Here is a 25,292-nt window from a genome sequence, read left to right on the forward strand (position 1 = left end):
GGGATGCCCAGGGCCCTCTGCCTTGAGTGGATCAACTGTGTGATTCCTTCCTCTGGGAAAAACCACATCACCTTCATCCCTCAGTGAGCTGTGTCCTTTGAGAGGAGTAGGAGTTCAAATCCCAGTCCCCTGCAGCAGCTCCTAAGTGATGCTTATCTTGTAAAGAAAGGTCTCTGTGTCTGTACATCATCACAGTGGGGCTTCAGCTCTCCCAGAGAGCACCTGCAGGTGCCCTCAGCACAGGGGAGTCTCTGCAGCCAATGAAGCTGCTCACGCTCCTGGGCTGTAGGCTCTGAGTGCAGGATCTGGGGCCCCAGTTAGTGCAAATCTAAACCAGACATGCTTTAACCGTAGACTAAAACACAATAGCAGAAAAAAGAACAAAACCCCTCCCAAAGGCCAACCCTCTCCCAGCCGTCAGACCCAAAGCTTCAGTGCAGGCAGAGGATCTGCCGGACCCAGAGGAGGCAGATCCCACTCCTTGTTTTGGGGCTCAGGGATGTGTTTGTTGGTTTTGCTCCCACTGGAGCAGCTCTCTTGCCCTGCACGTTGTCGCTGTGGGGTTGGCATTGCCGGTGGCTGATCGTGCAGGGGGCCGGGCTGTGCGGTGATGGCCCTGTGTAAGCTGGGCTGGGCTCCATGTCCCCTCCCTGCTCCAGTGGTGGGGTCCCCAGCCTTTTCCCTGGAAACCACTGGCTTCTGCTGGTTACAGCTGCTCTGCCCATGTCCAGGGGTGCCCAGGGCTTGGTTTGCTGTAGGGAAGCCCAGGGCAGGATTATGGGCTGAAGTGGTCCCTCGCCAGCCGTGGCTGTGGCAGCACCACACCAACCCTGTCCCTGCCAGCTTGGGGGTGCTGAGTGGGCTCAGGACCAGCCCTGGTCCAGCTCAAAATAAATCAAAGAGCAGTACTTTGTGATGGCTTTTTCCAGCCCTGATATGCTTCCCAAGAGCTCACCTGCGTACGGCCAGGGCAAGAGGTAAAGTCATTTTCATGTGTTTAAGGATATTTTTTCTTGTGCTGCATGTGAAGCATACAGGGAGCTTTTCATCCATCTTCTGCTGCCTTTCCTGGCTCCTTCACTGGATGTGGGTGTTATCCATGTTCTGTGTGTGTCTGACAGCCCACTGCTCGCAGCAACACTGCTGCTGACTTAAGAGTTTCCTCTTGAGTCACCGTGTGAAGACTCAGCTTTTCTGGCTTTTTTCTTGAGAAATTGTTGGAATATTTTATTTCCTAATGCTTTTGGTAGCACACTGGTAACTACAGATGTGGTGTCCTTCACTGGCCCCCAGGCTTTTCACGGGTGGCTCCTGTCCTGCCGGGAGCCAGCCCGGCTCCGTGGAGCGGCAGCGGTGGCCCTGCTCCGCTGTGCCACGGCGTGTGGCCGGGCACCTCCTGTGGCACAGGCCTGGCAGGACCACAAAGGTTTGGAGAACTGTGGGTTCGTAGAACAAAAGGCCAAACTCTGGCAAACAGCCAGCGCCATTTACAGGTGCTGAACACCAAAATGCAGCTGCTTTGGAACTGCTAGAGGAGTTCAGCAGTTACATTTTCTTAAACAGCATTAAATGAATCTTTCAAACACGTAGACCTTCTGTTCTGATATGTGTGGATGTAAAAGCTTTTGGAAATTTGTCGGTTCTGTCCTGGTGATGGTGGAGTTTCCACATTGGCCTGTGTTCTGCCTTGCAGCCTCCTCACGGCTACCGGCCAAGCTGCTCTGTCGGGAGCAGCAGTCCCAGGCCATGCTGGCTGTTCCCTGCTGGGGCACGTTTCAACACAGCCTCTGTGCCCAGTGTCCTTTCTTGTCACTGAATTCTCTGCACAGGTGAACATGCGGTCACGAGTCGTTCAAGTGATGATAAGAGCAGCGTAATAACCTGAGATAAAGTTTATAAATATAAGTACAGCCCAGAATTCAGTTGCTCTCTCAGTCTGATCTCTCTCCTTTTTATCCTGTTCCCCCAGCCAAGCCTCATTCTGAAGAGCTGAGCCTGGAGATTTTTAAAACGAGTAAATTTATTAATCTTACTAAACTTTGTAGCTGTGAAAATGGAGAGCAAGGATCATGACCCGTTCCTGTGCCATCACAAGATGAACTGGGGACTTGCAGGGCATCCTCTGTGTTGGAGGCACAGAGCTGGACCTCCAAGTCCAGCACCAAGAGGTGCCCAGAGGTAGGGTAGCTCTTGGCAGAGCCCCCCAGGGGTGCTCCGCAGGGTGGGTGGGCGGGCTGTCCCTGTGCTGGTCAGGTTGACAGTGCCCAGGAGGAGCCAGCTGGTGCAGGACAGGCCGTGTCCACACTGGCATTGTCTCCCAGCCTGGGACAGGAGGGATGCGCATCCCTCCTCGTGCTGACCGGCTCGGGATCGCTCACAAGCTGCTGCTGGCGATCCCTCCCTGGCGCAGAGTGTGACTCAGCTGGGCCCTTGCCCGGCCCCACTGCGCCCTTATCGAGGGAAACTCTGAAATCATCCGTGCTCAGAGCGAGCCTGGCTCCCTCACCCGCTGGAGCAGGCCCCTGCCTGGGAAGTGGGGCTGCAGGGAGATGCATGTGAGGGCTCTTCAGATCATGAGATGTCTCTGTGGGGGTTGCTCGTGCTCTGCCCCGGATAAGAGTCTGTTGTTTTGGTGTTTGTTTTCCCTGTGTCCATCCTGCCTGTGCAGCAGGGAGCCGCGGCGCTTGGAGCACACCCTCTGCTATCGCTCACGCCAGAGCACTGTGCCAAGAGCCCGCTCGGCTGCTCTTGGAACTGGGAGCTCCGGGTGGCCTGGAGTACTGCAGGGATCTGTGCAGCTCTGCCCTGGCCTTCCTGACCAGCCGCTTGGCATGAGGCTCTCCCGATGTCCCAGGAGGGGGCTGCTGCTCCTCCCTGACAGCTCACTCCATCCGACAGAGGGAAAAGTCCACTTGCTTTCCATGGTTCAGCTTTGTGTATTTTTAGTTTTTGGAGAGTCTGTCCCCAGCTCTAAGCCCTGCTCCCAGTCTGTGAAAGGCAGTAACTGGCCTCGGTGGGACTGTGATGTAAACAGGTATATAATTAGGTGCAGCAGCCAGAGCCACCTGCCAGCCTTACCCTGATTCCAGTCGGCCCCTTTGGCTTCCAGCACCGCAGTGACACCCAGCTGCTGCAGTCGTGGTTCACCTGGCACCGCCATCCTGGCTCACCTGGTACCATTCTCCCCACAACTCACCTGCCACTGCCATCCCAGCTCACCTGGCAGTGCCATCCCTGTCCCTGCTGCAGGGGCAGGTGTCCAGCAGCTTCTGCCTTGGGAATTGGCAGGAAAGCAGCCAAGTGTTGCTGCCCTTGGAGCCTCCCAGGAGGGGTTTGGGAGCTGCTGACTGCCCAGCACAGGAACACCAGTACCACCTCTGTCAGCAGTGCCAGGGCCCCGGGAGCTGGGCAGTGTCCCTGTGCTGGGGCTCTCCCTCCTTTGTCCAGGTTCAGCACACTACAGGGCGGTGCTAAGCAATCCCCTGATGTAGTGACAGTTGGATTTGGACACCAGATGGTCTGAATTCTTACAGGTGTAGCACCACCAGCCCTGTGGTTGGGCTTTAGTCCATGGTGGACCAAAGGGCTGCAATGGTGTTTCCTCCTTGGTGACTCTTCTCTGCCTCTGCGACCCGGGGAGCATTTGCTCAAAAAATAGTTGTGTTATTTCTGACTGCACATTTCACCACTTTAGCCAGTTTCTAGGGCTGTCATCTTTTCTTAACCTCCATTTCAGTTGCCCACGTGTTCTGGGCTGGCTGCCCTGTGTCTCTGTCCAGTTTTGCTGAAGCAACTCCTCCAGCTTTGCAGAGCTGCAAGGTTGGTTTAAAAGGCCAGAAAAATGCCAAAGGTGAAAAACTGTCCTTTGAGGAGCTGGGGCTTCCAAAGTCCAGTTTTACCCCTGGCTCCTCCCAGGGGGCACTAAGGGAAGCGCTGGTGCCCACAGGAATTTTGCCTGCGCATGGGGAGAGCGGGTGTTGTGGCTGTGCTGGGCCAGGCAGGGCCCTGTGCTGCCCTCAGGTTACAGAAGCAAAAATCATAAAAGAAAAATGAATGTGGGACATGGTCCTTTACAAAAACATTAAAAATATGGCCCCGAGTGCCACTCTCCAGGAAACTGGTACAATCCAATGAGTGTCACTGTTAGAATGGTGTGTTCCATGTCTTTGCTTTAAAATTTGGTTCTGCCATGTGAGTCTCTTCCTGATCAATGGATCTGTCACTGTGGAGGTCTCGGGAAAAAGACACTGGATAACTAGTGATCACTTAATCCAGTGGAGGAGAAGAGTGCACCCTTGTCCCCAGAACCTGTATCCCACATCACTCACTCCCAGTTTTCTCCAAAGCAGACCAATATACCCCAAAACTTTGTTGTCCTTCCAGATTTGCATGGTTGCTTTTTGGTTTACTTGGGTTTTGGGGCTGATACATTACCAAACTTCCAAGTTGTTGGTGAGGAGACCCATGGTCTCCTGTTCCAGGCAGCCAGGAAAGCCCCTCTGTGTGTTTAACTACCTTGAGCTTCAGTGCAGCCTCGTAACCCTTGCCAGCTCTTCTGGAGTGTGGCAGGTTCGGCACAGCCGGTTTCCATCAGACAGTGAGAGAGATAAGACAGGCATGAGAAGTATATGATAAGTGTGAACCATTGCTGTGCTGGTCCTTGGGTTTTTAATTAAAGAGTAAATAAGAAAATAAGCCTGTCGAGCAAGTTCGGGAATTTCCCACAGGGCTGCCTGGGCAAGGAGAATTTATGAGAATAAAAGATGAAGTTTAGGAGAGGAAAGAGAAACTGGGTGGAGGGAGAGTGGGAGGAGGATATGTGAGTGGAGGTGGTGGTCCAGAGAACAGGTAACCGGCTTGCATAGCAAAAGATCACTGTGTAGGGAGAGGTACTGAAAATTGTCTTTGTACTGGGAGTACAGCCTTGCTCTTCTCCCTGGAGAAGACAGGGAAGCAGCAGCTTATGAATGACTTGGTCAATGAAGGCCTGATTAGGAGAGGTAAATGTGTGACAGAGTGTGAGACATTCAGTAAATTCCTTTGCGAGAGATTTGTAAAGCACAGCTAAATATAGCAAGCTATTTTTAGCAGTTCATGCTAGCCACTTACTCCTGGCAAGTGGAAAACCCGTGTCAGTGTGGGAAAAATGGCCTTTGTCCAATGTGTCAGGATTTCTGAGTCCCCACAGAGCCTTCGAGGGCACTTGCGGACGACTTGCCCTGGGTCAATGCCAGGCACTGCCTGTTCTGGGCCACTCTGTAACTCCCTAATGGTGAGCATCTCTCCTCTGTGCAGCAACAGGAGGGCTGGTTTCCTCTTAGGATGCTGGTGTGGATTTGAGACTACCTAGAAGGACAACTGGAAAGTTATTTTTGTTCTCATCTGAGAAAATCAACATGTTTTTGTGTTTGAGCAGCTGTGGAGTATTTGGGAGTGTTCCGTGAGTCAGGGCTGGTTACTGCTGATCCTGATGGTACATCCGGGCTCAGCCAGGGGAGCTCATGGCTTCCGGAGCTGAGGTATTTTGGTGGGACACAGATTGGGGTTTTCATGCAGTTAGTACACACAGTGCAAATCCAACAGCTCGGAGCAGACTCCGGCCCTTTGACCAAACACTTTGTGTGTTGGCTCCTAAAGCTCTGCTGAAAGGACAGAGAATCCCTGGGAAGCAGTGGGTCAGGTACCGAGTCCAGAACATCATCTGTGAGGCGGCAGTGTGGACCAACTCCATCTCCATCTCCATGATGCAACTCCCTGGGGAATTCTTTGGTGGGAGTTGGTAACAATGAACACATTGTTTTCCCCTCAGGAATCCCAGCCCTCTCTCTGCATGATGGGAAAAACTGGCATTTCTCATGTTGTGCATGTGCTGTGCATGCACTCAACAGGGGAGGAGGAAATGGTCCATAGGGACCTTTGGGAGGAAATGTAGGTGTGTCCTCAGCTGCTGTGTCAGGGTCTTGCAACATTTCCCTGATAAAAATGGATTTCCAGAGTTACGATCTAACCTGAAAATTTGTCCTTGTCTTAAAATGCTCTCGTTTAAGGGTAGAATGAACTGTTATTGTTTTTTGTTTGCTTATTTGAAGGTGTGTGGCTGGGTTAAACAGTTCTGTTTTCAAGCTAGAGAAGAAGAAAGCAAAATGCAAAGATGGAGCTCCTGCTTACATTTGCTCTGATTATTTGCACTGGCACGGCTCAAACCTGGTTTGGATTTTCCTTCTTGATTCCTTATGGCAATCCTCATGGGTTGCTGAAGCTGTGGCTGAGTTGCTCCATGAAGGGCACCTGGCGCTGCTGTCTGTGGGTCGGATGGATGCAGAAGCTCAGGAATGGCTTGTTCCCCCGTGAAAGTCTCTGCTGGCTGCTCTTCCCCAAGCTGGGAGACCAGTTAAAAGTCACTTCCCACCTTCTGATGTGGACTGGGACATCCCGTCCCTTCCCTGCAACAGGGGATGCTGCAGCCCTATTGCTGTTCAGTTGTTCACACCCTCATTGGATCAGGTTAAGTTCAGGAATGCCTTTGCTCTGGGACTGTTGCTGGCCAATGATTGTGATGGTGCTGAGGTGTGTGGAGGCTCCTTTTATTTTGGTTTTTCCTCCTTAATTTGCAATGTGATACCCAGGGAGCAGTGTGTGATGGGGATTAGCCAAAGGGCTGCTGAACCCACTGTCTGCTCGCTGAACCCACTGACCTTCTGGAGGAGCAGCAATTCCCACCTGGCTGTGTCCTAGGAAGAAGCAGAGGTGGTGCTGGCTGTACCAGCTGCTGCACAGCCAAGCACTGTCATATAAGCAGAGACTATTTGGGTGTGGATAAGGAGGGTGAGGGTGCTGGCATGCCAAGCACATTCCTCCTGTGGTGCAGGATCCTGCTGGTCCCCATAGCTGTCACCACTGGATTGTCACTGCCACTTCTATTTCTATGTGCTCAGGGGCACGGTTTCCTCTCTTGGGAACAGAGGACCATTGCAGTCACACAGATTGTGACCTCTGGGTTGCAATTAGCTAAGCTAATTAAGGATGTGCACCTGTGACACCTCGAGCATCACAGGCCCTGGCGTGGCACCTCCTGCCTCATTTTCCAGCCACATCTGCTCACCCTGGGAGTGTGAGGGGGAGTGTGGGGCTGTGTCCCCCACAGTTCTGTCTTGTAGTGGTGGTTTCCTTCTGGTTTAAATTCTGAGCACTGGGGGAAGAAGCAGCAACACAGCCTGGTCTGAGGTTCTGTTTGTGTTTCTGCTTTGTCAGAGGCCTGTGGCTTTTGCAGCGGTAGCAGCACTTTTTTATTTGTGGTTTTCGGTTACCTGTGGTTGCTGTGAAAGGTTGAAGTGAGGATCCTGCTAGGTCCTTGCTGAGCAGGCTGTGTGTGGGGCACATCCTTCCCGAGCTGTTGGCTCTGGAGGTGTGTTTACACATAAATACAGCCCTAAGTTCTCCACGTGGCTTCTGAGGCTGGCACTGGTGCTGGTGCTCCCCTCTCCTGCCCCACAGCCCAGCTGTGCGACTCTGTGCAGGGATGGAACTTCATTTTTTACTAGAAGAGTAAATTATTGTGACCACGAATGGTAAGAGTTGGCATGACATTCTGAGGCTGGAAGGAGGAGTCCCTTAGGACTCCTGATTGAATCCATTTTGGTGTGTTTCCATGGAGACGGGCTGAGCTGCACCACAAGCAGGAAGGGTCCGTGGGGCTGTTGGTGGTGCTGAGCCTTGGCATGCTGCTCGCAGGGATATTCCAGCTTGGAGCATGGCATTGTTCCTTCAGCCTCGGGTCCTGGTGCTGGGGGAGCAGGACAGGCCCTCCAGCCGCCTCTCCCTCCTGCCTTTGGGGGTGCACAGTGGGTGCGTTTGGCAGCCGAGCGTATCGGGAGGAAAAACATTTCCGAGTGTCTGTTAAAACGAGGGAGAATATGGACTTACTTCTCCCAGCATAGGATGGAGCCCCAATTTTCCACTCAGCAAGTCTGTTGGCCCCTTCCTGTGGTTGAGCCTCTTTCCTGTGGCCACGGCTCATCCCCTTCTGCATGGCCCCCCTGCCCTGCCCCATCCCTGGTGTCACCATGCCACTGTTGAGGTGCCACCGAGGGAAGGCGTGATGTCCCACCCAGTGCTCTGCCTCAGGCCCTGGTACTGTCCCTATGCCGGACCCTGCAGGGGCCCAGGCGGGAGCATCCTCTGTTCCTGTGGTGGCCGGTGCCAGCAGGCAGTGCTGCATCAGGACCAGCTGTCAGCAAGCCCTGTTCACGTCCCAGGGCACACCCCAAAGCTGTGGTGGCACCACGGCAGCACATGGTGCTGTCAGTGTGCGAGCACGTAGGGGCTCTGTCAGGAGCCAGTGTTCAGCAAAGGCTCCCTACGTGTGGGAGCCGAGCTGCATTGTTCTGGAGGAGCCTGGTTCCCATCTGAGCTCCTCAGGCATGTGCAGTGCCAGCTCTCCTCTCCTCTCCCTCACCCTCTCTCATCTTCCACAGTTGTTTCCCTAAGGGAAAGTCTATGCCACCCCAGGGATGTCCTTGGCAGCCACCTGCCTTCAGCTGTCATTAGCTCTGGGGTGCCACAGTCACCACTCGCAGCTGGGGGCTTCCTACACCTCACTACTGAGGGTAAGGATAAAGATGGCTCCCCAAAATGAAAAAGATTCCTTGTCCCAAGTGCAGCCAAACAGCTCTGGAGTATCTATGGGGCATTCATTGTGTTTTTCACCATTAAGCTGATGTGACTGTGTGCACCTGGGCTTCCTTCAGCTGGACCTTTGGCAAATAAACTTTCAGGCCAGATATATTTTGAAAGGAAAATGTAACTTAAATTGGCTATACTATTTCTTCATTTCTAGTTAAAATATACTATGTTTGGCTTTTCAAACCCTTCTGTACCATGACCTTTCCCCCTGTTTCTTTAAAACCCAGAAGGCAGGAGCTTGCCAGGCCATTCTCTGCTTCAGGGGCCGACATGGAAACATGGCATGTGGAGACCCTCTGTCCCCACAATGTGCCGTGCGTGGGGCCTGCGTGGGCTGCCATGCTCCTGGCTCACGGGGACATGAACCCAGAGCCTCCCAATGCCTCATCACCATGGAGAGGACAGAGGGACAGACAGACAGATGGATGCTGGCCAGGGGTGCTGTGATGAGCTGCCTCGGGTGACGCTGCTTTCGGGGGGCTCAGGGACCCACGCTGGGCCGGGAGGGGTGTTGGGAGGGAGGGATTGAAGGCCACCCGCTAATAACGGCAGTGAAGGGGCTGGATGGGGCTGCGGCAGCGCCAGCGTTTGAGGGGAACGAACAAAGCTCCCCCTGAGCAGCGGCTGAATGAGCCTCCGGCCCAGCCTGAGTGAGCGCTGGGGCACTGAGGGGAATTATTTGCTGAGGTTTTCCATCAAGTCAATGACATCGTTCTGTGTGAGAGTTCACCCATTTACGTGCTGCAGCCCCTGGCAGCTGGGGCTAAATAGCAACATTCAGGCCTGAATCTGCTCATTCAGGAGCAAAGGTTTGACCCATCAGAGGGAGCTGCTGAACGAGGCTTTGGAGGGGGAAGTGAGGACTGTACTCTGAGCCCGTGCCCCTCCCCATGCTGGATACCTGGCTGTCCCCCTGCCCTTCCTGTCTGGGGACCCTGGGGAGGGCCAAGGGGCCTGGGCACTCCTGACCTAGGGACAGGGGAACAGAGCAGTCTGGGGACCTGCCGAGATCCCATGCGGGCCACTTGATTCTTTTCCTCAACATTGATTTTGGTGGTATCCAGTTTTTCTCTCCACTTCACAGCAGTGTTTCAGAACCCCCCATGATTGCCACTGTGATACTAAGTTCTATGTTCAAATTAAAAAAAAAAACCCAGCCATGTACACCAAAATTTTTATACAGCAGTTGCTGTGCTGATTCAGCAAAGCAGGGGCGGGAGCTGGCTGCACATTAATGTTTGTACTGCCACAACTTCACCACTTGCAAAAAGTGCTGTCTCCAGTGCACCCCCACAAAGGAGTCCAGCCTGGGGCTATGCCTATGGCTGGAGTCCCAAATTAAGGAAAATAGCAATGTAAATCAGAATATAAAATTATTCCTTTGGTTCTGTTCCGTTGCCTACATGCTATTCCCTGAGGTTAGGCAAGTGCAGCCTCCTTCTGTTGTATCTCGGGAATTTGCTGTTGGAGATGGACTTATCCCCCAAAGAGCACGTAGCTTTGTGCAGGAAGACATGGTTGATGGGATGGAATGTCACCAGTGCTGCCCCTGCTGTCCCAGGGTGGGTGGCTGGGTTGGGCTCTGCTGCAGTGTTGCTGCCCTGTCCCAGGGCTCCTCTGTCCAACAACAGAGCCACTGCCCCAGGGCTCTGAGGCAGCTGTGCAGGATGCAAAGGCACAAAGGATCTTTCTTTTGGCCAGAAACTTCTCTGGAAGGTCCAAAAATAATTTGAACTGAGCCACAGCCACCATCAGGCCACAGTGTCTTTGCTTCCAGCCCAGACAGTTCCTCAGCACCAGGAGCAGCAGGTGCCTGGGTGAGCCCAGCCAAGCCCCAAGCTCCCTGTGGCACTGTCCCTACTCCCTCAGGGCCTGTCTGTGTCCATGACCTCCAGGACAGAAAGTTATTTTGAGGCCTGACTTTTTTCTGATGTTAATTTTCTGACTCTACAGATTTTTCTCCCTTATAATGAAACAATTCCTGTGAACACTGTCCAGGCTATTTGACAACTCCTGTGCTCCAGGGAGCTGTGCTGATGCATGCAGAGCCCCAGGGTACCTCCTGCATGTTTTCCTGCAGAGAAGTGTGTCAGTGTCCCTTCCTGTACATGGCAGGACAGTTGTTGTACCGTGCATTGCATCCATTAATGCTACAGAAGCTTTTTCAGAGAGAAAAAAACCACAAACCCAGTGCTCTATCTGCAGTCTCTGAGGATTATTAATGCAGCAGCATTTGCTGCAGCACTGAAATTCCTGATGCCTATGGATTTTCCTAACCACATCACTATGGTTACAGAGACTTGCACCCTCTGTAGAACTGCTGCAGAAACCCACAACTGATTGCTCTGTCCTTTTCCAGGGTACTCCTCAGCGGTGCAGAAGTTCTCCCAGACCCTGCAGTCCTTCCAGTTCGACTTCATTGGTGACACACTAACAGATGATGAGATTAATATTGGTGAGTTCTCCGCTTTTTTGATGGTGATTTTCGGTAACTGGAACAGTCTCCCTCTCTATGAATTCGCCTGCCTGATGGTTTTTAAGCAGCCTCAGGAGCCGGGTTCCAGGCAGCTCTTCCATAGCCTGTTTTACGAAGTTGAACAGTCATGGGTTGAGTTTCACATTCCCAATTCAGTGGATAATATGTGGAGGTTTTCCATGGCTCCAGGCCTGCTCTGTGCTGCCATGTGCTGGGGAGGAGGCAGTGTGGTGCTGACCTCCCAGCCAGCTCCACTTCTCAGTGCCACCGGTGGAGCCCAGTGGGTGCTGCTCCCAAAGCTGCCTTCGTTCTGCCGGACAAACTGCCCCACGTTGCCCTGCAAAGGGACTGGGCTGCAGACTGCTGGGAAAAAGGATAGCTGGATGTGTCTCATAGGGAAAACAATGGCCAGTCTGTGCCTTGGGCAGGGCAGCCTGTGGCGGGAGTGCGGGGCTGCTGCTCCCCGCACATCTGTTTGGGAATCAGTGATCCTGGAGCCCTGGTACATCCTGGAGCCCTGGTACATCCCTGCCCTCCCCAGCACAGCTCTGCGGGTCACACAGTGGCCCCTGCCCCAGGGACTTGAACTGAAGGGCCCGAATGCCCCAAGCCCCCCGTGTTCCACATCGGTCTGCTCTTGGCTTAGGGGCTGGGTGGATGCTGCAGGGGTGGCAGGGGGTGGGTGAGTGCTGTGGTGGTGGCAGGCTGCAGGGAGGACGACAGGCTGAGGGGCTGGGGCTGCCCATGGGGGCTCAGGGCAGTCAGTAGGCAGAGGCACGGGGCATTCACCATGTTGGGGCAGAGGGTCTTTGCCAGGCTGCTCCTGGGGCTGCACACAGGGGAAAAGAAAACAGCTTTTGTCAGGCGGTGGTTGAAGAGTGGCTGCAGTGGGACATTGCTGATGTCAGGTCTCAGATCTCTCGGACGCCATCAGAAGGGGAAGGAAGTGGAGCCTGTTCCTTGGGCTGTTGTATTTAAAGCCATGTGAAGCAGATTGCAGCCTGCCCCTCCAAGGCTGGTTTCCTTTATGGAAAGTCTCTAGGTGAAACACACTGGAAATGAGTCAGCCTCCAAATCTAATGGCAGCAGAGGTGCTGAGTTTCCAAACAAATCTGAGTCAGGGAGGGGAGAACACTGCTGTGTAAATGCCCCTCCTGGGAGCAGAGAGGTCTGAGGCAAACAGCCTTCCAAGGAAAGGAGTGTCCCTCCTCTTAGCTGGAAGGGACAAAGCTCCAACAGCCTAGCAAGACTGCTGGGAATGACAGCGGTTGAATGGAGGTATCACAGGTGGGGGAGAGAAGGAGAGATCACAGCACATATAAAAACCTCCATGTGAAAAGAGGCACATTTCCCGCCAGTTTTGCTGGCGAGTATTTTTGCCTTTTCAAGAAGAGATCCCTGGTTTCCCTGGGAAGAAGCCTGGGCTGTGTTCCTCCTCCCACCCAGGCCCTGCTGTGCCTGCTGGGCTGAGGCTCCCTTATTCCTGACACAGCAGCAGGGCGTTGACGTCTCCGTAGCAGCTTCCATCTCCTGCAAGGGTGCCAGGGATCTGCGTGGGAGCACAGAGCTCATTTGATGTGCAGGATATGGGAATGAAGCAAAACACTCACAGGCACTTCTTACAAGCTGCAGGGAACATGTTTGGGTTGCAAATAAATAGAGCTAAAGGCGTGCTGCTCTCGCTGTGTGGGCAGGGAGCAGCCGGACACCCGGCCGGGTGGCAGGCAGGACTCTGGGTTGATGTTGTCTGTCTTTGGTGTTGTCTGTCGTGAGCAGCACTTTCCCCTGGTGACGTTAATGGTTACAGACACACCCCCATTACCCCAGGCCTGTAGCCCCCCTGTGGTTCCCTCTGCAGTCCCCTCTGTTGTCCCTCTACTGTCACTCCCATGGTGCCTCCTGCCACCACATAGGACCCAAACCAACAGCTCCTTCAGAGATGAAGGGAGCAGTGAAATGGGATGGCATGTTCCTCCCTCCTGGGCATGGGAACCTGGAATCCCCTGGCTGTGAGGACGTTCCTGCCATACTTCTGGCCGCCCAGCTGAGTCACTCTGGCATTCCCAGGTGTTAGTTCCCAGGTGTGGCTGGGCAGGTGCTGCAGGGGCTGGCAAGTGCTGATCCGGACCAGTAACACAGATCTATCCCAGTGCTCCTGAGCACTGCTGGACTGGCAGCAGCATCTGAGCCTGGTGTGTTAGGGACAAACTGAGTGGGCTGCTCCGTGACTGCAGCCAGGAAACATGTTCCTGGGCTCTTCCTGTGGAGCAAAGGGAAAAAAAACATCTAGGGAATGTTTTAGGTACTGACATATTCCCTGTAGGTTCAGGGCTGTATTCTCTTTTTCCCTGTGATAGTTCCTTTCCTGGCTCAGGCCACTGGTGTCCGTGCACTCCAGGGGTCCCATGGCCCTGGGGAGCCACAGTGACAGCCATGTGTGGCCCTGGGGGTGAGCCCGATGAGCCATCAGCCTTGCATTGCTGGAGCCCTTGCTGGAGGAGAGCTCAGAAGTTCCTGACTCATCAAGAAGGTCTGTTGTGCTGCTGCCGGCTGAGGGCCCGTGTCACGAGGCTGCGGTTGTTCCCTTTTGTGTCTGTCTCAGCAGCTGCAGAGTGAATCCTCTCACGTTGGATTTTAGCAGGACAGGTACCTCTTTGAAGGTGACACTTGTGGATGAGGGGAAAGGGCCCTCAGCTTGCACAGAGAGCACAGGAGCACCCTCTCCCCTGAGCTGTGGGATGAGCTGTTCCTGTCCCTCACCATACACCTGATGTGCTCTCTCATGTGCTGCCTGCCCAGCCCAGCCACAGGGAGGGAGGGTGTGAACTGCAGGCACAGCGCTCTGGGGGTCTGACAGAGCCATTCAGTGCTGCACACACCAGGCCAAGGGTGAGCGTGGGACCTGTCAGACCCATCCCACGCTGTGCTGAGCAGGCTGGAACTGTGAGAAGCTTTCCCAGCTAACTCCAGGTAGTTCCCAGGTGCACTGGGGCAATCGGGTTGTTCCCTCGGGCATCCAGCACAATGTTTGCGTGGGCAGATGTTGGCCCAGCCTTGCCTTGCAGCCCAGAGAGCTGGGAATTTGCAGAGCCCCTCAGCTCAGCACTGTCAGTGCTCTACTGCTGAGATGTTTCCTCTCCTGTGACAAATTTAACCCCTTCCTGAATTCTTCGGGTGGCAGGGACAGGGGCTGCGTGTTCCCTCTTGGCGTGGGGAAAGTCAGTTGCTCCAACCTAGTCTTTTTTTACCCCAGGCTAAATTAGTCTTGTTTCAGATTGTTAAAGGAAAACTTTCTTGCTATTTTTATTGTAGTTGGACTCCAACTGCTGATCAGTGATACCTTTTTGTTTCACTTTTAACATTTTGGGGAGTGGTGTCAGTGTCTATGACCATTTCTACAGGTGCTGCCTTTCTTCCTGGACACAGACTTTGTGCTTCCTGTCACTGAATGTGACCTTTGTCATTCCAGGCTGTTTTCATTTTACACACTTGTCCTGGTGAGCACCTACAACTCTTCCTGGGTCAGAGGTGCCAGGCCCATCCTGGTGCTCCCAGTAGCTGTCCAGGTGGGAGAGACAGCCCCATCCTGTCCACAGCCCCTTATATGGCAGAGCTTGTTCTGCTACTGGTTCTGGGGACAGTGTCTGCCCCTTCCCCGTGTTTGCACCTTCCCTGCCACCTTTCCTAATGAAAGCTAATTAACATCCTCTTCCATTTCCAGGCCCTTCTCTCCTTCATTGCTCTGGGCAGGAGCCCCTCCTCTCCAGTGCATAAATAAATACTCCCCGTGGCCAGATGGCATGTGGCTTTGCCTCACCCATTTCTGCCAAAAGTAGCCGCCTCTTCTCTGTTTTTTGGCAAGGCTTTAGCCAGCCATGCTGGGGGCACAGCCCCATTGGGGTGTCCCAGCATGTGTCCCACGCTCCGGTGCCACGTCCCAGCTCCCCTGACCAGCCTCTTCTTTTCTTACAGCTGAGTCCTTTAAGGAGTTTGCAGAGCTGCTGCACGAGGTAGAGCTGGAGAGGTCCATGATGGTAAGGTGATCAAAACTGGGCTCTGTCATTCCCACCAGGGTTAAATGCCAAATTGTGCCCATAGCACCGTGTGCCTCAGTACGAGGCTTCCCACTGGAGGGTAGCTGGGAGCACTGGGAATGTTGTGCTTTGTACCATGCCTGGTCCACGGTGAGCTGAGCGCAGGGGAGGCACTGGGAGGGCTGAGGTGTCGTGGGCAGTGTCCCAAACCTCTCTGGTGTGCAGGCAGTCCCGGAGACCCCGGCCTGGCAGCTGGAGCAGGCTGGCTCTGCAGGGCCAGGTGTGTCCGAGCTCCTCACCAGCTGGTTCTGTGCTGAAACCAACCATTAAAGAATAAGATGTGTTCTTGCTCTGGTTTTGCTTGGTGCAGGCAGGCAGTGCCCCTGTGCCACTGATCCCCTGCCCGTGCCAGCCCAGCTCCTGCAGGGTGATGCACTGCCGTTGGCCTCCCGCTGCCATGTGCCCTCTGCCTCTCCAGAGCTCCTCCAGAGCAAGTGCTGGCTTCCCATATCACTCCTAATTCCAGGAAAAACATGAAGGTTAGGCTCGGTGAAGAGCTTACAGCATGCCAGGAATGTGCTGCTTGGCTCTGTGTTCCTTTGCCTCGTGCGGCTGCGGGAGCTCATGCCAGGCTGGGCCAGTGCCACAGGGGCGGCTGTGCCAGAGGGTCCATGGGCAGGCAGGGAACGGCAGGAAACCAGGAAAGCTGGTGATACTTCTTTATTATTAATTACAGTGGCTCTTTGGCAGTGGGGGAGCCATGGAAGGGGTTGTTTCAGGGATCGTGGGTGCTGTCCGGCTTTCCAAACTTGGGGGTTTTTTGCCCTTCGCTTGTCGGATCAGTTGTTTACAGCAGCCTCTCAGGAGATTTCACACTCACCACGTTCATCAGCTTTAAATTCCCTGAAGAGCTGTGTCAGGGTGTTGTCCTGTCCCCTTCTCTTCCCCTCTCCCTTCTCTGGTCCTTGGGACAGAGCTGTCACAGAAGTGGGAATGGGGAGAGACAGCAAATGGGTCCCAGTGCCGGGGGAGCTGGAGCCAGTGAGCTTTCCTGTGGATTCATGGAAAGGGAGTGCAGAGTATGTCCCAGGAAAGCATGTCTCAGACATAAGATGAGAATGGAAGAGTCACAGGCAGGCTTTCCCTTTTCCCTAGCTGGATTTGTCTGGATCTTGGGAGAAGGGAAGTCTGTAATTTTTTGAGAGCAGTGTTGTAAGATCAGGATGGGGGATGTCCCTGAAGCCTCCTGTGCTGTGGTTGGGGGTTGTTGGGTGTTACTGATGGGGAAGAGCGGGCACAGATGGGTTAAGTGACTTCACCTACAGACAGAGAAGTTTGCAGTCAAACACATTAAAATATGAGAGTTCTTGGCTTCTAGCCCTGTAGAGCCTCTGTTTAGGAGAAAACTGATCCGTGTCCTACAATTAAAGTGTTTTTTCTTTGCACTGTAGGTGCAGAATGCAAGTGATTTGCTAATCAAACCTTTGGAAAACTTCCGGAAGGAGCAGATAGGGTTCACCAAGGTAAGGGTTGTTTCTTTCTTTCTTTTCAATGTAAACAGATTTGTTTTCTGTTACTGTGTCTGAATTCAGATTTTTTTTCCTGTTGTGAACAAGCAGACAGTTGCTGTACTACGTTCTGACTTCAGGCTCTCAGAAACTCCCTGTTCAATGCTGGCTTTCAGCTGCTGGCACGAGGGCTCGTGCTGTGACTTTTAGTCTGATTTTTCAATCATAAGAGGCTCCAAAACCTTTTCTGAATTCTTTGGGTTCTCTCCTGGCCTGATTCCCGAACTCTCTCCATTCTGAGCAAGGAGTGCTTGTTTTGATCAGGAGGAGATCCATCTTGCTGCTTTCTTTCCTCTCCCCTTTGTTCACTCAGTGCTACTGAGAATAAAATACTTTCTGCAGAGAAGTGTGTGGTAGAGGGGGAGGGAGGGAAGAGGGGAGAGCAGCAGAGGCTGACAGGCAGAACCTGATTATAGTCATAGGGCATTTGTTATGAAATATTTACATAAAGCATCTAATGAGTCTTTCAGTTGGACCAAACTTTTAAAGAAACAAACTGTAAAAAGTAAATTCTGCACATATGGAGCAGAAAAGATCATTTTTCCCTTGTCTGCTATCACGAAATCCAGGTTCCACGTTACTCGGCAGCAGCTTGAAATGGAGTTGGCCCTGACCCAGCTCCGAAATGGAGATGTTTTGGAGAACACTTGAGGCTTGGATTGAGCCCAGCCCATCTGGAGGCTTTGACGTTTAATAAATACAGGGTTTGAGAAGAGGTACTCGATCACCCTCCTGCCCTTTGCCATCCCCTGCATGGCTGGGTGTCTTTAACTCTCTGACAAGCCATAGCCACAGCCCTTGGTCTTGTGTCCCTCTGACTGTTTCCTTCCCAGGGAGCCCTCACGGTGTGTAAGGATCCCTTTGTCCACAGCCCAGAGCGTGCTGTGCCCCGAGAGCTGAGCTGCCTGCACCCATGGGCCACATATCCCATCTCCCACTCCAGAGTGGCTGTGCCCAGCAGGGTTGGTGCTGTACCCTGGCAGTGGAGGGACCTGAGCACTGACACCAATTCCCCTGACAGCCTGCAGCCCTTCCTTGGTCCCTGCGGACAGACAGGGCCCTCCAGGTGGAGGTGTCAGGTGGTGACAGCGGCAGGACACTGCTCAGAGCAGTTGGAGAGGTGGCAGAGGGCAGGGAGTCATTGCGGGTGGCTCACAGGTCATTGTGGTTTGGCTCTGGGTTTTGTGTCTTGTGAGGAATACAAGGTGCAGAGAGGGCTGTGCCATGGCTCAACCCCAGTGCTCCATTTGGGACCTCGCAGGGCAGCACCTTGCACCCGCCATGATCTGGGTGTGCCTCTGCTGACAGGGATGCACAGAGAGGTTCTGCTTTTCCCAGGACTGCCCCACAGCCTGGAGGCACTGTGAGTTTGGGAACAAGCCTCAGCCACTCCAGGCCCTTGCCCTCACCTCCAGTGATTCCCTGACAGGAGCCTGTGCCACTCCACTGGCCCGCAGCCCGTGGGCTGCACCCTCAGGGATCGCTCCAGGCACAGAGCCTTCCTTCACCTGCCAGCCTGCAGAGCTCCTGTGGGTCATCGCCATCCCACAGCAGAAGGTGTGAAATACAGACAAGGCTCCTCACAGTGGGGCTCTGTCAGCACAGGTCCTTCACTGGCACCACCCCAGAGTCCTTCCTGACCCACACCAGGGCAGAGGCCAGGGCTGGGCTGTGGGACAGGCTGGAGACGTGACAAAGGGAAATTGTGCCCTCTGCTTCATTTCCGTATTTTGGCAGTGTCACCTTCTGTGAGATGTTTTCTGTTCCCTGTGTGAGCTGCTGGAGCCAGAGAGGAAGAGCCCTTGAATTGGGGCTTTGTGATGCCTCTGGCTGGAGCGCAGCCAGTCGGTCTGACCAGCACATCTGAGCCCGCATTCACCCGCTTTCCCGGGACGAATGGAATCTGCTTGGGCAAAGGGTGTGCTCCCACACAGGGCAGCCCCTGGGCTGCCACTGGGACCCCCTCCAACCACCTTCCACTGCCACAGCCCCGTGGGATCACTGCTCTCCCCGTGACTTGCTGATCACTGTGTATATGTGCAGACGTCATAGATAAAAGCAAGGATCCAGGACCCTCTGAGCTGACCCATTTCCCAGCCCTGGCACCTCCATCTGCTTGAAAGCCGAGGAGCCAGAGGGGGTTTATGGCGGGGGTGAGTGTGGAAAGGAGCCAACACACACGGAGGAGCCTGCCCCTCCCTCCCCACAGCCCTGGGACTCAGCTCCACACCGTGGGGCTGGAGTACTTTTGGAAGAGCCTGGCTGCACTCACTGTGTTGAGGAGGATTTGAATAGGAAAAGTTTCATTCCAATTCCACTTGGAAGGAGACAGCTTTTTTTTAAAAAAAAGAAGACCCAAACACAAAAGCAGAAACACAAAGCAAACCAAAAAGTCAGAGGGGAAAAACTGTTTTGGATGCACTGTAAGGGCGGGAGGAATGTTCACTGTGCTCAGGGATGCTGAATAGCTGCAGCATTTGTCAAAAGTTCTTCCGTAGGAGATAATGTATTCATAAAAGGACTGCTTAAATTAGGTTTCACGCTTGGAGGACTCTCTACTCCTCTGGATTTGACGTGGATCTCTCTGTTCTGAGGCGTGAAGTTGCTAACGCAGAGTCACAGTACCCAGTATTGCAGGGTGTGATTCCAGAAGACTCACTTCCCTTCAGGGGTCTGGTAATTCGAGGAGCTGCAGGGCAGAAGTTGTAATTGCTGGTTAAGGCTGCCCTGCTCTGGACAGTTACGTATAAGCAGGAATAGTCAAATTGGTGTCTCTGCATTTCCCCATGGTAATTGTGCTTTTCCAACAGCCAAGTCAGGACTCCTGTGAGGTGAGAATTCCTTTTCCCAGAAAGGCAGCTGGCAGGAACACTTGTTACTGTTAATGGGAGCCAACTGTGTTGAGCCCAGGTATGGGTTTTGGGAGCCCCCAGGCATCCTGCCACGGAGGACATCCCGACAGACAAATGGAGTAGTCCGTGCAAGTGGAATGGGGAAGCAAAACTTCATGGCAGGGGAAGCTGCAAACTCTGCAGTCACTACTGAATGCATGAGGAAAATCCCTAGTACCTACCAGTCTGGCTAAGTCCATCTCTGATTTGTGGTGGCACTGGTGTGTGTTTGCATATCCATGAATTTCTGAGTGGAGGCAAGAGAGTAGGATTTCAGGGCTTTCAGGAGGTAGATGTTGAAAGGTACTGTTAATTCTCAGGAAGGTGGGATTTCCTAATTCTGCTTTCTACCTTCTTGAGCTTTCCAAAGCCAGACAGAGGATCTGGACATCCTATATATACCCTGGAGTATGTACATACCAGTGCTCAGCTGCTTGAATCTGGCACTGAGGCTGCTGCCAGGCTGGAATTTCCTGATTTTAGCAATGTAGTTGCTAAAAAGTCCCAGCAATCCCTGATGGCTCAGTTACCATCTGATGTGGCTATTTGTCAACCTGGGCTCTACTCATGGTTGTGTCTTGATTTCAGAGTCCTCTGTGGTTTCCTAGTCAGTGCAAGGCAGGAGCCAACATCCTGGTCCTCAGCCCTGCTGCTCCTTGCCTTCTCTCAGGGCTTCCTTCTCAAGTGTCTCTGGTTGCTCTTGTGTTCTCTTTGCACCTCTGCTGGCAGGGAGATGAGGACTTCCCTCCCACGTGTCATCCTTACAGGCTTCTGCTTTCCTTTTGCTACTCTTCAGAAACTCATGGTAAAAGCTTCAGAACAGAAAACTGCCAAACTCTAACAAATCTTTCCTTGACCTTGATGTGTTTCTGACTGTTGTTGCCCTGTTGTTTTCTGACCTGAGCACATCAGCAGATGGTGAACAGGGTTTTGATGTGTGAACACATCTCAAGTTTACTGGATGCTGAAGAGATTAAGAGGGGGAAAAACACCTCATCAGGGGGCTTTTGCCACAATGCTAACATTACAAAATACTTTTTGTGCCACAGAGTGTTGCCAGAGCTGGGTCCTGAGGTGTAACTGCATCCAGGTAGGCAGTTAGTGAAAGCAAAGTGAATTGAAGTGACCTTCTGTTTTGGCTGGCTTGACGAGAATTTGTCTATGGGTATACAGAATGAAGGATCTTGATGTTGATGCATGTTCTTATCTGGAAAATGCCAGTAACGGGTCCTGTTTCATCTCACAGGAAAGAAAGAAAAAGTTTGAGAAGGATGGTGAGAAGTTTTACTCTATGCTGGATCGCCACCTGCATTTGTCTTCCAAAAAGAAGGAATCCCAGTTACAGGAGGTGTGTATGGAGTTTCCTTCAGAGTTGGGTCCAGAAGCAACACCACTAGCTGCTCTAGGTATTAGAAAAAAGTGTAGGAGGAATTATTCCTTCCAGTAATCTGTTGAAGTTGATAATCAGTTAAATCTACTCAAAGCCTGGATTCTCTGGGTGAGACCAGGGAAATCAAGCTCATAGTTCTCCCATGTGTGTTGGATGCTGGTACTGGCTTTATGCATTGTCACCTGATTGTCACCCTCATGGTGTAGTGCAGCGACCAGGGGCACTGGCACAGCTGGGGACTGGCCACCCTTTCATCTGGGGAACTGCTCTGGCTGAAATAACCAGTTATTATTTCTTTTGCTGGCCTGGTGTTGCCATGCTGCTGGTGCTTTTGGGTGGCTGTGGGGGCAGTCAGAGGAGATGTGTCCTATGGTCCTGCCCTGCTGCAGCTCTGGAAGTGCTGGTTCCGGGTTGCAGATGGAGTCTGGAAAGAGGATGGTGACAGTGGGCTTGTCCTCCCAGGGCTCCGGGTGGGGAAGGGGCTTGTGCTAAAGTAACAAATGAGCTTTGGGAAAGCTTGTCCTTGCAGACTGGGGTGAGGTTCTGGATCCATGAATGAAAGGGAGGCAGAAATAGGCAAACGGAGAAGAATATGCAATGTCCCAGTTCAAACCTGGCCTGGAGACCTGGCAGGCTGTTTTTGGTGAGGACAAAGCTGTCTGTAGGCTGGCAGACAAAAGCGAGTCAAGTATTGTAAAACTACATGTGATATATTTTCTTTTTCCACCTCTCCCTCCTTCTTCCAGGCTGACCTTCAGGTGGACAAAGAGAGACACAATTTCTTTGAGTCCTCCCTCGAGTATGTGTACCAGATCCAGGAAGTACAAGAAAGCAAGAAATTCAGTATTGTGGAGCCGGTAGGAGCTTCCTTTTCTCTCAGCCTTGCTGGCTGGTGCTCAGATGTGCTGATGTGTTACCTGCTCCGCTCACCTGCCATGGCCTGGCCTGCCGTGGTCCCAGCCTGTGGCTGAGTGCAGGGACCTGGGTGGTGGCTCTGCCCAGGTGCCAGGTGTGGTGGGATCGTGTGGGTTTTGTGGATGAGCACTCTCCAGATCTGCTCTGAGTCTCCCCTCAGAGTCTTTCACTCTGGGAGTGTTTTATTCAGATAGATACATGGGTGGTAGCCTGGTCTTTAGGGACACTGTGTTTGATAGGTCATGCCAAGGCTGGCATCACTCCGAAGTTGCAAGGAAAAAATAATTGAAATTTCTGAAACCCTGTCCATCCTTCCTCCAATTAGAAATACAGAAGTTCAGTCTGCCCTTTCCCTCGTTGCAGGTGCTGGCATTTCTCCACAGTCTTTTCACTTACAACAATCTGACAGTGGAGCTGACGCAGGATTTTCTCCCCTACAAGCAGCAGCTCCAGCTCAGCCTGCAGAATGTGAGTCCCTGCCCAGTTGCAGGACTTTCCATGTGACTTCTGTTCTCATTTGGATTTACATGCCTCTGATGGCAAGGCCTTTCCACCCGAGCAGCCTGGCCATGTCTCCACTGGAGGAGGTTGCAGATACAGTTATTTCCTTCTCAGCTCATGTGTGTTTCCTCCTCTCCTGCACAGGAGAGTCCGCAGGTCTATGAGAGTGTTTTCTCTGTCTAGGGGGTCTATTGCAGTCACATCATTTAACCTGGTGCATAAACAAACCTGAGATTATCTTCCAGAGTAATGAGATTGAAACTGTACTCTGAAAAGGCCTCTAACCTTGATCCTAATCATACTGGCTTACTACAGGCTTCCTACATGCTTTAGTAAGCTCCTCTGCTGGCCAGGTGGGCTCATGGGGTAAAATATCCAGGTCCTGTTTCCTTTATCCTCAGTCTTTCCTTGCTGGCCCTCCTTCCCGTGGAACAACAGCCATAAAGCTGAGCCATGCTGGGTTTGCTGCTGGCTCATTGATTGATCCAAGTGGTGTTCCATCAAAATGCCTGGATTTTGTACCCTATGTTGACAGGACTCCCCTGCCAAGCAGTGTAGCATGAACCTTTGAGGAATCCACACCCCTGAGAGGAGAACACACCTGTCACCTGAACAATGGTGCCAAGAGAATCTCAGGTGCTGCCTCTGCTCCACCCAGCCCTGAAATGTGCTGAGGTTCTTTTACTGAGGGAACAAGTGACCTCCCAGCTGTGCCTCCTCAGCACCATCTCCATGCACATCGTGTGTCAAACCTTGTGTCAGACCTTACCTCTTCAATCATCTCTAAGAGCCCAGTGCTTCTCATAGCCACACTTTCCATGAGGACTTATGGAGTGGCTTCCAAATTTTATATCTTGGGGACCAATTCATTTCTGCCAGAGCACCTCAGCTTTATCCAGGAATACTTGGAGCTCACTCTTTGCTCATGTTCAAATGTGCTTCTATTTGTCTTCTCTTACCAGACAAGGAATCACTTTTCCAGCACGCGGGAGGAGCTGGAAGACCTGAAGAAGAGGATGAAGGAAGCGCCCCTAACCTGCAAGCTCCCTGGGCAGCCGACCATCGAGGGCTACCTCTACACTCAGGAGAAATGTAATGGCTTTGGATGCACCTGGATGTGTTAGGGAATGTGGAGACCTGGGCTGCCCTGATGTAGCCCTGCTGTGGGATGCGCTCAGCTCCCAAGCCCAGGCCAGTCCTGCTGCCCCAGGTGTCACCACTGCCAAGACACGGGGTGCCCAGGGTTACACCACTGCCAGAGCACGGGGCATCACGTCCTGCCGGTGCCTGAGGTGCCCGAGGCATCACCGCCTGCATTGCCCGGGGAAGCACTGGCAGCTCCCGCTGGCAGCTCTGGCAGCAGTGGCACAGAGCTTTCTCTGGGTCACATGAGCCGTGTCAGCACAGGGCTAATTGCCCTGCAGTCCGATGAGATGGGCTCTGTGACTCCAGAGCTCTGGCAGACTGTGCCTGGGCTGTTTTATCTGAAGGAATCTGGTGTCCTGCCCAGCCTCAGCCTCTGTGGGCAGCTGAGCACAGCTGAGGTGGGAACTGGTGCTGAGTTAAGCTGCTGAGAGCGAAACTTGTGATTCTGAGCAGAGTCAAATTAAACCAAGTTCAGCCTTTTCCAAACCCTGGCTGCAACTCTCCATGGCCTTGCAGCAGGAATGCTCAGGGGATACAAATCTGTGCGGAACTGTGGCCACTGAGACAACTTTGTGAGCAGTTAATTTTTAATGATATATACAAATCTATTTATACATATATTTTTAGGTCTGTTCATCCTGCTTTTAGAAGAAAACACATACAGTAATTTAGACCCTGTGGCATGTTCCTGCAGGCCAGTGGCTATTTGCTACCTCTGTTTATGTTTCCATATAAATTGAGCATAAAGAGTTGTTCCTCCAGACAACTGCAACTTCAAAGCAAATTACAGAAAAAATACCAGTTGAAGTATTTCCTATAAAGGGGTTCAGGTAAGACAACAGAGAAAAGTGACAATAAATCCAGTGTGATAGAGATAGGAACTTCAGATATTTTAAAGCTGCTGTTTTCTTTATTACTGAGTTTTCACCAACATGAAAAAGTAGTGGTGTGCATGGAACAAGCTTTCAGGACACATAGGATCCTGTCAGTGGAGGTCTTGGCTAGGTTTGGCCAAACCAGCCTGGCTTGTGCCCAGAGTTCCACAGACGCCCTTTCACCAGCAGCACGTTGGGAGGGCGGGCGCTGGAGGCAGCGGCTGCCCTGCACTCCTCTCCTCCTGCTCCTCCTCCCCTCCTCTCCTTCTCTTCTCCTGCTCCTCCTGCTCCTCCTGGCTCTTGCCCGTGGAGACACTGGTGAGGGGGGTGTTCCCACAGGGCTGTCAGTGTCCATCCCCAGAGAAGGGAGGATGTGGGAAGCACCAGCCATGCCTTGCCAGCTGCATCCAGGTACAGCCCTGTCCCTGACTGCAGCCTCTCGTGTGTTCCGCAGGGGCACTGGGCATCTCCTGGGTGAAGTATTACTGCCAGTATGAAAAAGAGGCAAAAACCTTACGGATGACACCCATAGACCAGAAGCCTGGAGCTAAGCAAGTGAGTTGGATGTCTGCTACACTGGCCCAGCCATTGGGTCTCACCTTCACTCGCCTGTGGCATCCCTTCCTGTGACAGCCCTGCAGGTGCCACGTGCAGGGCCAGCAGCCAGCCCGGCCGTGGCAGCGTCCGGCAGTGCCGCTGCTCCAGCCACACCGGCTGCAGGCTGGGCCTGAGGCAGCGCCCATGGGCGGGCTCCTGGCCACGGAGCAGAGGGAAGGCTCTGTCCCCTCTCTGCTTTGTCCACACAGGGCGGTTT

General features: G+C 52.9%; 1 protein-coding gene across 3 annotated transcripts in view; it reads left to right on the top strand.

Moving 5' to 3' along the window:
• OPHN1 (oligophrenin 1) overlaps positions 1–25,292 on the top strand; it is a 50,706-nt gene that overhangs the window by 5,156 nt on the left and 20,258 nt on the right. For 2 of the 3 annotated variants that reach the window (XM_050310736.1, XM_050310735.1), the window contains exons 2-9: positions 11,042–11,137; positions 15,131–15,192; positions 16,644–16,715; positions 20,898–20,999; positions 21,788–21,898; positions 22,320–22,424; positions 23,420–23,549; positions 24,933–25,033. In XM_050310736.1, coding sequence (XP_050166693.1) covers positions 11,042–11,137; positions 15,131–15,192; positions 16,644–16,715; positions 20,898–20,999; positions 21,788–21,898; positions 22,320–22,424; positions 23,420–23,549; positions 24,933–25,033 — 779 coding nt within the window. The remainder of the gene's footprint in view (positions 1–11,041; positions 11,138–15,130; positions 15,193–16,643; positions 16,716–20,897; positions 21,000–21,787; positions 21,899–22,319; positions 22,425–23,419; positions 23,550–24,932; positions 25,034–25,292) is intronic. The other variant, XM_050310737.1, reaches the window with a different exon arrangement.

This window comes from Myiozetetes cayanensis, unplaced genomic scaffold, assembly GCF_022539395.1.
Source record: "Myiozetetes cayanensis isolate MyiCay16 unplaced genomic scaffold, myiCay2020 scf15, whole genome shotgun sequence".
Classification (NCBI taxonomy): Eukaryota; Metazoa; Chordata; class Aves; order Passeriformes; family Tyrannidae; genus Myiozetetes; species Myiozetetes cayanensis.